We start from the raw sequence: 15355 nt of genomic DNA, 5'->3' as shown, positions 1-15355 counted from the left end.
CTGCATCTGGCTCTCAGATAAATCTTAGCTGACATTGCTTAACACAATAAGTAATGAATAATTCCTCTCGTAATCACAGTCTTAAATATAACGCTCAAATTATAAATCATTCTCATACATTTTAATCCAACCATCCATTTTCTATCGCACCTGTTCAAGAAGTCGCATTAATGGTAAGAACTATTATATTTATTATTGGTTAGCTTTGGAATAACAATGTTATTAAAAAGAATAAGAGACTTATTATACTCTAAAAATGTTGGTCTTACTTAAAAATGCACGCATATAATTGTATTCAGTGTTAAAAAATATGATATGACCGTCATGGAAATACATTTTGAAATATTTGGCTTGCATGGCTCTCTCAGCCAAAATGGTTGCCGACCCCTGCTCTAGTTCCTTGAACTAGAGGTTCCTCTAGAAATGTGTGGTTTGTATTTCCACCACATTTCACAGTTTAGGGTAGTTTATACAAATCAGGCGGACGATGTATGTAGGGGTGGTTTAGTTTATTTGTACACTTATACCATGTAAATAAACAGACAATACTAGGTCACAGTTCTTTTACTAACATGTAAGTAAATGAAATACAATGCAATCATATACAAAACAATATGATGCATATAATAGTGTGCCGAACTGTTCATAAAAAGTCAGACTTTTGTACACAATGTCCAACGGTCAGAAAGTGTCCTTTCAGCAAATGATACATTCATGACGGTCAGGCGATTCCTTTTGGTCCATTTCAGCTGTAAATAACAATATATAAATAATAAATGTCAGAGTTTATCTCACGCCGACAACATGAACACATCAGCTATAGCAATAGCATTCTGTGCACTCGGGTTGAAACTAATACCCAAATACCCAAATTCGATGTTATTTACCTTTGTTCCACTTGTTTGCTGCCTCCTTTTACCCCACATTTATCCAATGTGGGGTAAATGCCAACATTAATATATTGTGTGAATATATATATATATGTCTATATATATATATATTCACACAATATATTAATGTTGGCATATATATATATATATATATATATATATATATATATATATATATATATATATATATATATATATATATATGTCTTGATTGGATTATCCAGAGAATAGTGCTCGATACCGTGGTAGAGCGCAATATGTAGGTGTGGGAAAAAATCACAAGACTACTTCATCTCTACAGATCTGTTTCATGAGGGGTTCCCTCAATCATCAGGAGATTTCTGATGATTGAGGGAACCCCTCATGAAACAGATCTGTAGAGATGAAGTAGTCTTGTGATTTTTTCCCACACCTACATATATATATATATATATACATATATATATACATATATATATATATATATATATATATATATATATATATATATACATATTATATGATTATGTATATATATATATATATATATATATATATATATATATATATATATATATATATATATATATGTATATATGTATATATATACACATTATATGATTATGTATATATATATATATACATGTATATACAGTGGGGCAAAAAAGTATTTAGTCATTGTGCAAGTTCTCCCACTTAAAATGACAGAGGTCTGTAATTTTCATCATAGGTACACTACAACTGTGAGAGACAGAATGTGAAAAAAAATCCAGGAATTCTCATTGTAGGAATTTTAAAGAATTTATTTTTAAATTATGGTGGAAAATAAGTATTTGGTCAAACATTCAAAGCTTTCACTGATGGAAGGAGGTTTTGGCTCAAAATCTCACGATACATGGCCCCATTCATTCTTTCCTTAACACGGATCAATCATCCTGTCCCCTTAGCAGAAAAACAGCCTCAAAGCATGATGTTTCCACCCCCATGCTTCACAGTAGGTTTGGTGTTCCTGGGATGCAACTCAGTATTCTTCTTCCTCCAAACACGACGAGTTGAGTTTATACCAAAAAGGATACATGGACGATACAGCAGAGAATTGGGAGAATGTCATGTGGTCAGATGAAACCAAAATAGAACTTTTTGGTATAAAGTCAACTCGTCGTGTTTGGAGGAAGAAGAATACTGAGTTGCATTCCAAGAACACCATGCTCCACTGTTGGGGCCTGGATACAACAGCCCCAATTAAAGTAAAACAGATCTTTTTTTCTAATTTTGCCTATCATTCACAACTCTAATGAGAGACAAGAACATGTATTACTTTTCTTTGCATTCTATCTCCTTAAATAAACAATAATCAAAGTCAGCTAACAATAGAGCTAGTGAGAATCATGACATCATTACATCTATTGCGGCCATAAAACCCAAGTAGTGACACATTCAGTTCATTGACTTCATTGAACCTGCTTTCGAGGTATCGACTTCGCTGCAGCATCCTCATTGATCATGCAAAATATATTTTGAAGCTTAAACATATTAAATGAAACATGTTCATCTTTACATGCCTTTTTTGTTTTTTTATAGGAAATGGTAGACTGGTTCAATGCAATCCGAGCGGCCAGGTTCCACTATCTACAAGTGGCTTACCCTGGAGCGAGTGATGAAGAGGTTAGGATGCAGGACTAAATTAACCTTATGCTCTACTTCAGTCATTCTGAAACTGTGGTACGCAAGCTTCCTCTGACGGTATACCAAAGAATCACTTGGCTAAATTACAGTGTTTTATTTTCCTATATTCAAACACAGTGTTACCTTTCAAGCTGTGTGTAACGTTACAGTGGCCAAAAATATTACTTATACTGATGAAATAAAACCTCTGCCTTGTTTTTTATTAATACTTAGGCCTGTTACGCTACTGTATTTTAAAGTTGGTCATTATAGTGGTACATGGAGAGCGAAGTTTTTTCTGTGGTGGTACTTGGTGAAAAACGTTTGAGAACCACTGCTCTACTTTTTATGTTTAAGTGTACATTTGACCTCTTACTCACCCTCCAAGAATTTCAAACTTTTAAAAGATGCCCTTTTAATTATTTATTAAAATAATTGCTCTTTGTTTTAACAAAAGGGCATTTTTGATTTTTAATTCATGCTTTTATTTATTTTTTTTTTTGTGATTTTTAGCTGGTGCCCAAATTGACCCGAAACTTCATGAGGGAAGGTTTCATGGAGAAAACAGGTCCAAAGGTGTGTATAGTATTTAGTTACCATTGTCGTTTTTTTACTGTATAACCTTGGTGAGCTACTCACTCTAAGTTGATCAAGCTATAGCAGTGAGGGTTCCCAAACCCCAAATTTGCCCTAAATTCCAATAAAAGGTTTACAACACCGCGATGAGGTGACGACTTTTCCAGGGTGTACCCCGCCTTCCGCCCGATTGTAGCTGAGATAGGCACCAGCGCCCCCCGCGATCCCAAAGGGCATAAGCGGTACAAAATGGATGGATGGGTTTACAACAAGAAGTTGCATTGAGGAACATTACTTTACAACTGACATATTCTTTCATTCGTCATCGTTTCTACTGTTTTGATTAGAGGAACAAGGCAGCTTTTATCAGTTATCTTAACATTGGACAATACAAAAGATGTGAAATTTGTCAGATGCAAGTAGAAGTTGTGTCCATCATAGAGGACATTGGAAAACATGTTACAGTATGTTCTGTATTTTTAAATATTGAGGGCTTCACGGTGGAAGAGGGGTTAGTGCGTCTGCCTCACAATACGAAGGTCCTGCAGTCCTGGGTTCAAATCCAGGCTCGGGATCTTTCTGTGTGGAGTTTGCATGTTCTCCCCGTGAATGCGTGGGTTCCCTCCGGGTACTCCGGCTTCCTCCCACCTCCAAAGACATGCACCTGGGGATAGGTTGATTGGCAACACTAAATTGGCCCTAGAGTGTGAATGTGAGTGTGAGTGTTGTCTGTCTATCTGTGTTGGCCCTGCGATTAGGTGGCGACTTGTCCAGGGTGTACCCCGCCTTCCGCCCGATTGTAGCTGAGATAGGCGCCAGCGCCCCCCGCGACCCCGAAAGGGAATAAGCGGTACAAAATGGATGGATGGATGGAGTGCTGCAAAACCACCTATTTAAATGTCTATTTTTTTTAGATAATAACTGGATACATGTGTACAGTATGTCAGCCATTTTTCTCTATTTCATTGGGCAAGTATCATCACATACTGTATAAGCTCAGGATGTCCTCCCAGATTTTCTTTCTGTAAGGGGTTTCGCATTTGAAATAAACGCTTGTTGGCACTCAAGATAACATACTCAGATTGTTGTGTTGCTGCCTCTACACTTATAAGTTATTAACATGTTTCAGACATCATTTCCCCAAAGACCTACCTACATGCAACAGCGGGCATTGAAATAATGTATACCGTCTCATTAGAAATTAACCTTCTTAAATTGAATTTCTTTCCCATGCTGGTGCAGCACACAGAGGGTTTCAAGAAGAGGTGGTTCACAATGGACGACAGAAGACTGATGTATTTCAAAGACCCGCTGGTACCCAAGATCCTCTCCCCATCTTATTATTGTGCTGCCTAGTGTTCATTGTGTCCTTTCCTCATTCCTGTCTGCCAGGACGCCTACGCCCGCGGCGAAGTATTCATCGGCAGTAAGGAGAACAGTTACACCGTCCTGCCTGGCCTGCCGCCGACCATTCAAGGTTACCACTGGAACCATGGCATCACCATCGTCACGCCTGACAGGAAATTCCTGTTTGCCTGCGAGACTGAGGCTGAGCAACGAGACTGGATCGCAGCCTTTCAGAGGGTCATCAATCGCCCGATGAGGCCGCAGGAATACGCAGGTACAGAGTGTCAAACTATACCAATCAGTCATGTCCAACTAACTGCAGCTCTATCTTCTTAAAGGGGAACATTATCTTAATTTCTGAATGGTTAAAACCAATAAAAATCAGTTCCCAGTGGCTTATTTTATTTTTTGAAGTTTTTGTCCAAATTTTACCCATCACGCAATATCCCGAAAAACGTCTTCAAAGTGCCTGATTTACACCATCGCTATATCCACCCGTCTATTGTCCTGTGACGTCACTGCATGAAGCCACCAGAAACAAACATGGCGGATAGCGCAGAAAGGTATATCATAGTAGCTTGGATTCAGACTCGGATTTCAGTGCTGTAAGCGATTCAACAGATTACGCATGTATTGAAACGGATGGTTGGAGTGTGGAGGCAGATAGCGAAAGCTAAATTAAAGAAGAAACAGAAACTTCTGAGCCATATCAAGACAGACAGTGGCACGGGAGGAAGCGCGGACAAATTTGGTGATCGCCTTCTAACCAACGATTGGTATGTGTTTGTTTGGCATTAAATGTGGGTGGAAGGAAAGGCTGGATGCAAATATAGCTACAAATGAAGCATTATGATACAATATGTACATACAGCTAGCCTAAATAGCATGTTGGCATCGATTAGCTTGTAGTCATGCGGTGACCAATTATGTCTGATTTGCACTCCACATAAGTCAATAACATCAACAAAACTCACCTTTGTGATTTCGTTGACTTTATCGTTGGAAATGCATCTGCTTTGAGTTTCGCAGGATATCCACACATTCTTGCCATCTCTTTCGTAGCATAGCTGTCGTCGGTACAGTGTGCAGAACAAACGAGGGACTTTCGCATCTTTTGGCCACTGTTGCAACTTGAATCCGTCTCTGTTCGTGTTGGTACACCCTCCGACAACACACCGACGAGGCATGATGTCTCCAAGGTACGGGAAAACAGTCGAAAAAACGGAAAATAACAGAGCTGATTTGACTTGGTGTGTGTAATGTGTTTGAGAAAATGACGGGTTGCTTCACAATGTGACGTCACGGGTGAAAGGTCATTGCTCCGACAGGCAAACAATTGAAAGGTGTTTAAATTGCCAAATTCACCCTTTTAGAGTTTGGAAATCGGTTAAAAAAAACATATGGTCTTTTTTCTGCAACATCAAGGTATATATTGACGCTTACATAGGTCTGGTGATAATGTTCCCCTTTAATGTACACCCCTTTGTCCCTTATACCGAACGCAAGTGGACTGTAACAAAAGGTTGAAAGTAAAGCTAAATTGTTGTCTTCTCACCAAATTGTGATAAGTTCTTGTTAACGTGTGTCATGTCCCTACCAAAATTATTGAAAATCTATTTTTCCATAAGCCCAGTTGGTAGCACTCAGATACCAGGTAGATACAGAGCTATTTGTGCCGATACTGTTACAGATACTTTTGCTTGAACAATGTTTTGAAGCCCATTGACTTACATTTTTTGATAATTACTATGCGCAGATAGCCCTGTGATGAGGTGGCGACTTGTCCAGGATGTACCCTGCCTTCCGCCCGAAACGCAGCTGAGATAGGCTCCAGCAACCCCCCGTGAACCCGAAAGGGACAAGCGGTACAAAATGGATGGATCGACTATGCGCAGATATGTGTGTGTAATAAACAAATTTGTACACAATTTAACAATTTATAAAACGGTATAAGACAATCTAACAATATCAACTAAATACAATGATTCCCTTTTAATACATAGTCAGTGCTGCAAAATAAGTAAACACTAGTATTGCTTTTCATTAAAATATTTTGTTTTGTTTGCCCCCAAAGCCCTCCTGTGTCCAGGATTTATTTTCTGACTTTGTAAACAATAAAACAAACCAAAAAAAAAGAAGAAATTAACGATAATATAATATGGACAAAACAAATCATGGATACTTGGAAAAATATAAACATTGAAAAATGCCCTGAAAAGTGTGTTGAGCCTTTACTGGTACTACCATTTGTAACGATACTATTCGTATAAATGGGTTGTACTTGTATAGCGCTTTTCTACCTTCAAGGTCCTCAAAGCGCTTTGATACTACTTCCACATTTACCCATTCACACACATATTCACACACCGATGGAGGGAGCTGCCATGCAAGGCGCTAACCAGCACCCATCAAGAGCAAGGGTGACGTGTCTTGCTCAGGACACAATGGACGTGACAAGGTTGGTACTAGGTGGGGATTGAACCAGGGACCCTCGGGTTGCGCACAGCCACCTTCCCACTGCGCCACGCTGTCAACATGCTCACTCTTACTGCGAGTATAATCATGTGATATAGTTCCTGTAACACAGTAACACTCACTACGTTTCCATGCTCTAAATTATTCTGATGTATGTTTAATGTTACTTGTACATAATATCTGTGCAGTATTCTCTTACAATGCAAAGTAATAAATAACATACTTTTTATTATATTATCATTATCCGCTTTTATTCATGAAGGGTTTTTTTTGTGCCGCTGTTATTTGGGTATTTCAGAACTAAGTGACTAATAAAGTTTTACCATATAATTGGGGTGGTGGCAATTAAGTTAAATACTGACCTAAGTTGGTATGTGGTAATTTAATAACTGTCACACTATTAAGTAACATTAATTTTTCTTTTGCTAACACAATTTTAAATGTAATTCCCATTTTCTGGAGATGTGCTGATTGATGGGCCAATGACCCGTATCGGACTATTTTTCGTGAAAAAGTATGGGAACACCATTGCCGATAAATTACTTTACATACCAATCACCTACGCTGATTCCCTTTTGCTGACACCATAATTATGTATTTCAATGTGGAGCAGCTCCCCTAAATTAATAATCATCACCTCCATGACAGCAAATAAACCGGATTTCTTAGTATATTAAGTACAGGTCAGTTTATTTTGAACATGCATACAATACAGTGTTATGCATCACATATTTCCAGTTGTTTCATTACAGTATGTCCGAAAAGGAGTAGGAAGAAGGAGAGCTTATTTAATACTACACCTTTTCATACCATAGCAGTTTTATCCCATTCTTTGTTCTCTGTTTGAAACAGAACAGTGAACAAATAAATAATAAATAACTAAATATATCATAAGTAAGTAAACAAATATTAAATACATAAATAATCATTGTCTTTCTTTTTTTAAAGATTCAATATATTAATCCTAATTGTTCTTCTTTGTACTTTGTGAACACTTGTAGTTTGACGAGTTTCTTAAACTGGATCACATTGGTGCTTCGTTTGATTTCTTTCCTTAATCCATTCTATAATTTAATTCCAACACTGACATGCTAAATGTGTTAAGTGTTGTATTTGCATACAATTGTTTTAAATTAGATTTGCTAAGTTTATATTTCTCCTCTTTTGTTGAGAATAATTGTTTTACATTCTTGGGTAGCAGGTTATAGTTTGCTTTGTAAATAATTTTAGCTGTTTGCAAATGCACCGAATCCTAAAGTTCAATATTTGTGCTTTAATAAATAAAGAGTTTGTATGTTCTCTATATCCAACATTATGTATTATTCTAATTGATCTTTTTTGCATCACGGTTAGTGAATGAAGTGCACATTTGTAGTTGTTTTCCCATATTTCTACACAATAACTCAACACTTATATGTCAACACTAGCGAGCAGTAGAGAATATAAAGTGATTTTTGGTCTAGAACATGTTTTGCTTCATCCATTGATGACGTTTCCCGCTACTTTATGTAGTATATTTTTACATGAGGTTTCCAGTTCATTCTATCATCTATTATTATACCCAACATAGTGGTTTACCTTTTCAATATCTATTTGTATTTGTTTGACTTTCCCTTCTACGGTTTCAACTATCTTTATTTTAGTTTTGCTGAGATTTAAAGATAGTCTGTTTTTGTCAAAGAATCTTTTTAGTTTCTTCTGTTATTATTTATTTAGTAGCTTCTGCGTGTTCTCTCCTGAACAAATTGCAGTCGTGTCATCTGCATCCCTTCACTTATTGCTTCCTGTTGGTTAAGTAGCTTCTTACCCAGTTCAAGACCAACACGCTGATGCCATACAGTTCTAATATGTTTCTTAAGATAAGTATCAATATCTACTACCATTATCACTGAAAGATGAGGTTTAACATGTTACACATGGTGAGCAAGCTAGGAGACAGCAAGAAACAGCAAGAAATAAGTGTTCAGTAACATTTAAGAAATGTAGATGGAACCACGTTACAGCAGAAAGTAAGCAGTTACTAACAGGAAATTAGAAAGTAGGATAATAAGAGTGAAGAGAGAGGACAATATAAAAGCAACTGTTTGTGTGTCAGCATTGTCACAGTCAGTACACAACATATAAGAGGAAGGAGGATCGATGCATAGATTGTTGGTCTCAATACCAACTGTAATATCAGTTTATGATCGATACTGGAGTGATTAGGACAGTGGTTCTTAATCTGGGTTCGATCAAACCTTAGGGGTTCGGTGAGTCAGCCTCAGGGGTTCGGCAGAGGTCAAACACACCCGACTCACCGTGTAAATACAAACTTCTCCCTGTCGGCGTATTACGGATACGGCAACAGCTGACTGATTTGCAGGTGTGTAATTTGTTGTGAATTTATGCACTGTTTTGGGTTTTGTTGTTTGAACAAGGTGATGTTAATGCATGGTTCATTTTGTGCACCAGTAGAAAAAACATGGTAACACTTTAGTATGGGGAACATATTCACCATTAATTAGTTGCTTAATAACATGCAAATTAGTAACATATTGGCTCTTAACTAGTCATTATTAAGTACCGTATTTCCTTGAATTGCCGCCGGGGCACTAATTCATTTAAAACATCTTCTCACTCCTGCGCTTACTGAGGGTATGCGGTAAAAGTAAGCATGCGCTAATTATTTTAAAACCTCTTCTCACTCCAGCACTTACCAAAGGCATGCAGTAAAAATTTGAGTGTGATGTAAGCTTGGACCTTAAATCCTACTGAATAGCTCTTAATTTTCTTCCCTTCATGCGATTTCAAATTATCGGTATTGAAATCAGCCTCCTCCATTTTGAAAATGATGACAGGGGAAGTGTCACTCGTGACGTCACGAGTTTGACCAGGCGGTAATACTAAGCATGTGCTAATTATTTTGCGAAGGGAGTTTGACCCGGCAGTAATTCAAGGCAGGCGCATACTATATGTCCGGCGGCGATTCAAGGAAATACGGTACTTATTAATGCCTTATTCGGCATGGCCTTATTATAACCCTAACCCTCTAGCCCTGACACTAACCCTAACCAAATAACTCTAAAATAAGTCTTTATTACTTAGAATATGTTCCACTACTGTCCAAATAACTCAAAAATAGGTCTTTGTTACTTATAATGTGTTCCCCATTCTAAAGTGTTACCAAAAACATCTAACTTTGTCTTGAATTTGAAAAAAAACAAAAAACACTTTCACTAAAGAAGGATTCGGTGAATGCGCATATGAAACTGGTGGGGTTCGGTACCTCCAACAAGGTTAAGAACCACCGGATTAGGACAATATTTCTATTTTCTCAAAATCATTTTGTTTAATTTTTGTTAATGTCTACAAACTAAGGGATTCATTTCCTGGACACAAGAGGACTTTGAGGGTAAAACCACATGTTTTAAATAAGTAGCAGATTTTTGTTTGGTTACCGTGTACTATTGACTTTGTTTTGAAAAAGAGAATAAAGAATTTGTTTAAATGTTGTGTTGATATTGTTTAACTGTCAATAGCATTTAACATAAATACATAGAAAAATGTGCAGTTGTTAAATGTAATCGGTATCAATACTGGTATCGACCAATCTTACTCACGGAACTGATAGCTTAACACTCTGATCAGAACATCAAGACAATTTTATTATTTTGTATTTTTTAACTGTTGCTTTATTGATCATCACTATTGCAACACAATCTCTAGTGTCTTCTCCCCACATTTAATGACAAAATGTAGACAAACATATGTATCGCAAGCATCAACATGTTAACACGGGTCGGGAAGCTTTTTGGCTGAGAGAGCCATGAAAGCCAAATATTTGAAAATGTATTTCCGTGAGAGCCATATCATATTTTTTAACACTGAATACAACTAAATGCGTCCATTTTTTTAAGTAAAACCATAATTTTTAGAATATAATAAGTCTCTAATTCTTTTTAACAACATTGTAACATTGTAAAACAAAGTAAGATTTTCATTGTACGGCAAACCGTCTGTTTAACTGTGCATATGACGATAAACAATCTTGAATCTTGAATTTCTTGAACCGGTGCGGTAGGAAACAGATGGATGGATTAAAATGCATGACAATTTTTTACATTTTGAACGTTATTTTTAACATTGTGATTACCAGCGGCATTACTCATTAGTTATCGTCATCAAAAGAGCCACATCCGGCTCTAGAGCCATAGGTTCCCTCCCCCTGTGTTAACACATGGTGTAAACCCAGCAGGCACAAGACATTGATACAACGTTGATTACACATACATGTCCTTTAAAACTGACTTTGAAACAACATTGCAAAATAAATGTATTTGTAAACTGAGACGACGTTGGTGTTCAACGTTGGATGAACGTAGTTGGTTAGGAAATGACCAAATTTCAATGGTCAAATCAACGTCACAACCTGACATTGATCAAACGTCGTCAAAAAAGCATGTTTCAACGTTACGTTTGAGTTGCTCAACATCAGGACCTAATTCAACTAGTTTTCAACGTTGTTTCCATGTCTGCTGGGAATGAATAGTAATAATGAAGAAGTCGTATCGGATGATCCTATTTCTTCTTAAACATGTTGATTTGTGCAACAGATATCATGTGCTGACTACTACATGGTTTCTTATCTTTTTTTGGCAGTGGAGGCTCATTTTAAACACAAACCCTGAAGCCTTAGGGAAAGCACGACTCAGCTGGAGTGGCTCGGTCTCCTTCGGAGCCCCCAAGTGTGACCGCGGATCTTCGTTTGGTGTGAATGGTTGAGAGAAGGTGTTTTTCGTTGACCACAATGAAAATAGATGCTGAAGAATAAGAGTTTGTAGCGAATCCATTATGAGGGACTGGGGGCTCTAAGGTGTGGATGATGTCATCACTTCTGTGGCCATGATGATGACAGCCACATTATTTTATAATGCGATCATCATAATGGTTGATTCACCACAATGCAATGTTAATTTATTGAATTTACAGTGTGTGTGTTTGTATATGTGTGCGTCTGTGACGTTCAGTGAGTCAGGGTCATGACTGGTGAGCCACTGACTCCTTAAAGTTTGTATTTATTTATTTAAATAGTTTTTTAATTATTTCTAATAACAAGAAACGACAAGCCATCTCCCAACTTATGTGCACGCTCATGTCACGGCGTGCGCCTCGACGTGTGACATTTCCCTGCAGTTTGTTGTCCAATTAGCAAGCATAATGATGGAACACTTTCATTAATGGCTATAGAAAGGCAATGTGTACTGTACTGTATAATACGTCAGCTGACATCGTATTGGCCAAATGCTGACCGACAGAACACCTGCCATACAACCCCACTTTATGAAGGATTGCGCAATCAGAGAGTAGGCTTGGCATGCACTGCCTCATCCTGCCCTGTATGTATTTGATAGGCGGAAGTGCAAATGCAATTTTCAAATCAAGAAAATACATTTATAACAGTTCAATGAACAAATGTTGGTATTATGTTATCATTAGTCATTGTTTACGATTAGTTGACAGAGCCTTGCCTCCCTCTGTGTATTTTGAATTACAGATAGTACTGTGGACCACAATTATGCATTAAGAGGACACCAACCTTCAGTGATCATTTGCTCTTAATCCAGCTGCAGGTGGCTGATATTGATATGTGTATTCAGACAGTTCCTCAAGTATACTGTATATATGACAGTTATTGCCTTCTTTATCTGTTTTGTTAAACTGTTGCTGTCATAGTAAAAAAAAAAAAAAAAAAAAAATATCGCTGCTCCCAAAAAATTGTGATGTAATCGGACTGTCATTTTCTGAGGGTTAATTGTTTTGATTTTTTTTTTTTAAGTTATTGATCATTCCTCATTGTTTGTTTGACTATAAAAAGCCAATACAGTTTATTTTTTATTTGTTGTGTTTTCTGTGTGCACTCTCTATATTTGAATTATCTTAGTTTAGTAATTGCTGAGGCTATAATGTTTAGGAGAAGTGTGCTTTTGTCAAGTTGATGGATTTTGCTTAAAACAGCTACACGAATGAGAAGATAAAAACATCAGGATATCATAGGCCTGTGGGTACACTAGAAAACTAGTTTATTAGTGCAGTAGCAAACATTCTAGCAACATGCCTGTTTCGCAACCACCTTGAGGGCAACGCACGTGTATGGAAAATAAATTACAACTTGCTCATTTTTCAACTGATTTCCCTGTGATTTATTTCGTCAACATCAAAAAAAAAAAAAATTCTAAAAACAAACAGATATGTTTAAAGATATGACTTGGTGTCAGCTTTGTGTTTTAAATTATTATTCATTACACATGTATCCATCCATCCATCCATCTTCTTCCGCTTATCCGAGGTCGGGTCGCGGGGGCAGCAGCCTAAGCAGGAAAGCCCAGCCTTCCTTCTCCCCAGCCATTTCATCTAGCTCTTCCCGGGGGATCCCGAGGCGTTCCCAGGCCAGCCGGAGACATAGTCTTCCCAACGTGTCCTGGGTCTTCCCCGTGGCCTTCTACCAGTTGGACGTGCCCTAAACACCTCCCTTGGGAGACGTTCGGGTGGCATCCTGACCAGATGCCCGAGCCACCTCCTCTGGCTCCTCTCGATGTGGAGGAGCAGCGGCTTTACTTTGAGTTCCTCCCGGATGGCAGAGCTTCTCACCCTATCTCTAAGGGAGAGCCCCGCCACACGGCGGAGGAAACTCATTTTGGCCGCTTTTACCTGTGATCTTATCCTTTCGGTCATGACTCAAAGCTCATGACTATAGGTGAGGATGGGAACGTGGATCGACCGGTAAATTAAGAGCGTTGCCTTCAGGCTCAGCTCCTTCTTCACCACAACGGATCGGTACAACGTCCGCATTACTGAAGACGCCGCACCTATCCGCCTGACGATCTCACGATCCACTCTTCCCTCACTCCTGAACAAGACTCCTAGGTACTTGAACTCCTCCACTTGGGGCAGGGTCTCCTCCCCAACCCGGAGATGGCACTCCACCATTTTCCGGGAGAGAACCATGGACTCCGACTTAGAGGTGCTGATTCTCATTGCGGTCGCTTCACACTCAGCTGCGAACCGATCCAGTGAGAGCTGAAGATCCCGGCCAGATAACGCCATCAGGACTACATCATCTGCAAAAAGCAGAAACATAATCACGTGGCCACCAAACCTGAAACCGCTCAACGCCTTGACTCCGCCTAGAAATTCTGTCCATAAAAGTTATGAACAGAATCTGTGACAAAGGATAGCCTTGGCGGAGTCCAATCCTCACTGGAAATGTGTCCGATTTACTGCCGGCAATGCGGACCAAGGTTTGACACTGATCGTACCGGGAGCGGACCGCCACAATAAGGCAGTCCGATACCCAATACTCTCTGAGCACTCCCCACAGGACTTCCCGAGGGATACGGTCGAATGCCTTCTCCAAGTCCACAAAGCACATGTAGACTGGTTGGGCAAACTCCCATGCACCCTCAAGAACCCTGCAGAGAGTATAGAGCTGGTCCACAGTTTGACGACCAGGACGAAAACCACTGTTCCTCCTGAAACCGAGGTTCGACTATCCGGCATAGCCTCCTCTCCAGTACACCTGAACAAACCTTACCGGGAAGGCTGAGGAGTGTGATCCCATGATAGTTGGAACACACCCTCCGGTCCCCCTTCTTAAAGAGAAGAACCACCACCCCGGTCTGCCAATCCAGAGGTACCGCCCCCGATGTCCACGCGATGCTGCAGAGTGTTGTCAACCAAGACAGCCCCACAGCATCCAGAGCCTTAATGAACTCAGGGCGCATCTCATCCACCCCGTACAGTACGTAAAAAAAACAACAACAGTAAAAATGACAGAAAAGCTAAATAAAATGTAATGTGATAAGAAAAAGCTGACATTTTGATAACAATAATTAATAATAATAATACACTGTCACTGTCAGGCTTCACGGTGGGAGAGGGGTTAGTGCGTCTGCCTCACAGTATAAAGGTCCTGAGTAGTACTGGGTTCAATCCCAGGCTCAGGATCTTTCTGTGTGGAGTTTGCATGTCCTCCCCGTGAATGCGTGGGTTCCCTCCGGGTACTACGGCTTCCTCCCACTTCCAAAGACATGCACCTGGGGATAGGTTGTTTGGCAACACTAAATTGGCCCTAGTGTGTGAATGTGAATGTGAGTGTGAATGTTGTCTGTCTATCTGTGTTGGCCCTGCGATGAGGTGGCGACTTGTCCAGGGTGTACACCGCCTTCCGCCCGATTGTAGCTGAGATGGGCAACAGCGACCACAAAGGGAATAAGCAGTAGAAAATGGATGGATGGAATACACTGTCAGTTATAACACAAAGCTGGCCCAAATATTTGTCTTTAAATACTTTACAAATAAAGTCCTTTTATCATCTTTTTTTAAGAAAAAAAAATCTATATGACCACCGTAACTTTGACTTTTCAGTATGAGATGATATCACATTT

At 39.0% G+C, this 15355-nt stretch overlaps 1 protein-coding gene across 6 annotated transcripts in view; it reads left to right on the top strand.

Annotated features, from left to right (window-relative positions):
* LOC133557928 (arf-GAP with dual PH domain-containing protein 1-like) overlaps positions 1-12667 on the top strand; it is a 57065-nt gene extending 44398 nt beyond the window's left edge. For 5 of the 6 annotated variants that reach the window (XM_061908901.1, XM_061908902.1, XM_061908900.1 and 2 more), the window contains 5 exons: positions 2451-2534; positions 3048-3110; positions 4353-4424; positions 4503-4731; positions 6214-7856. In XM_061908901.1, the coding sequence (XP_061764885.1) occupies positions 2451-2534; positions 3048-3110; positions 4353-4424; positions 4503-4731; positions 6214-6284 (519 nt within the window). In that variant the 3' untranslated portion in view covers positions 6285-7856. Of the gene's footprint in view, positions 1-2450; positions 2535-3047; positions 3111-4352; positions 4425-4502; positions 4732-6213; positions 7857-11570 lie in introns of those variants that run through there. The other variant, XM_061908903.1, reaches the window with a different exon arrangement.
* Positions 12668-15355: the final 2688 nt, after the last annotated feature.

This window comes from Nerophis ophidion, linkage group LG08 (genome assembly GCF_033978795.1).
Source record: "Nerophis ophidion isolate RoL-2023_Sa linkage group LG08, RoL_Noph_v1.0, whole genome shotgun sequence".
Classification (NCBI taxonomy): domain Eukaryota; kingdom Metazoa; phylum Chordata; class Actinopteri; order Syngnathiformes; family Syngnathidae; genus Nerophis; species Nerophis ophidion.
This window is presented reverse-complemented; position numbering and strand designations above follow the sequence as displayed.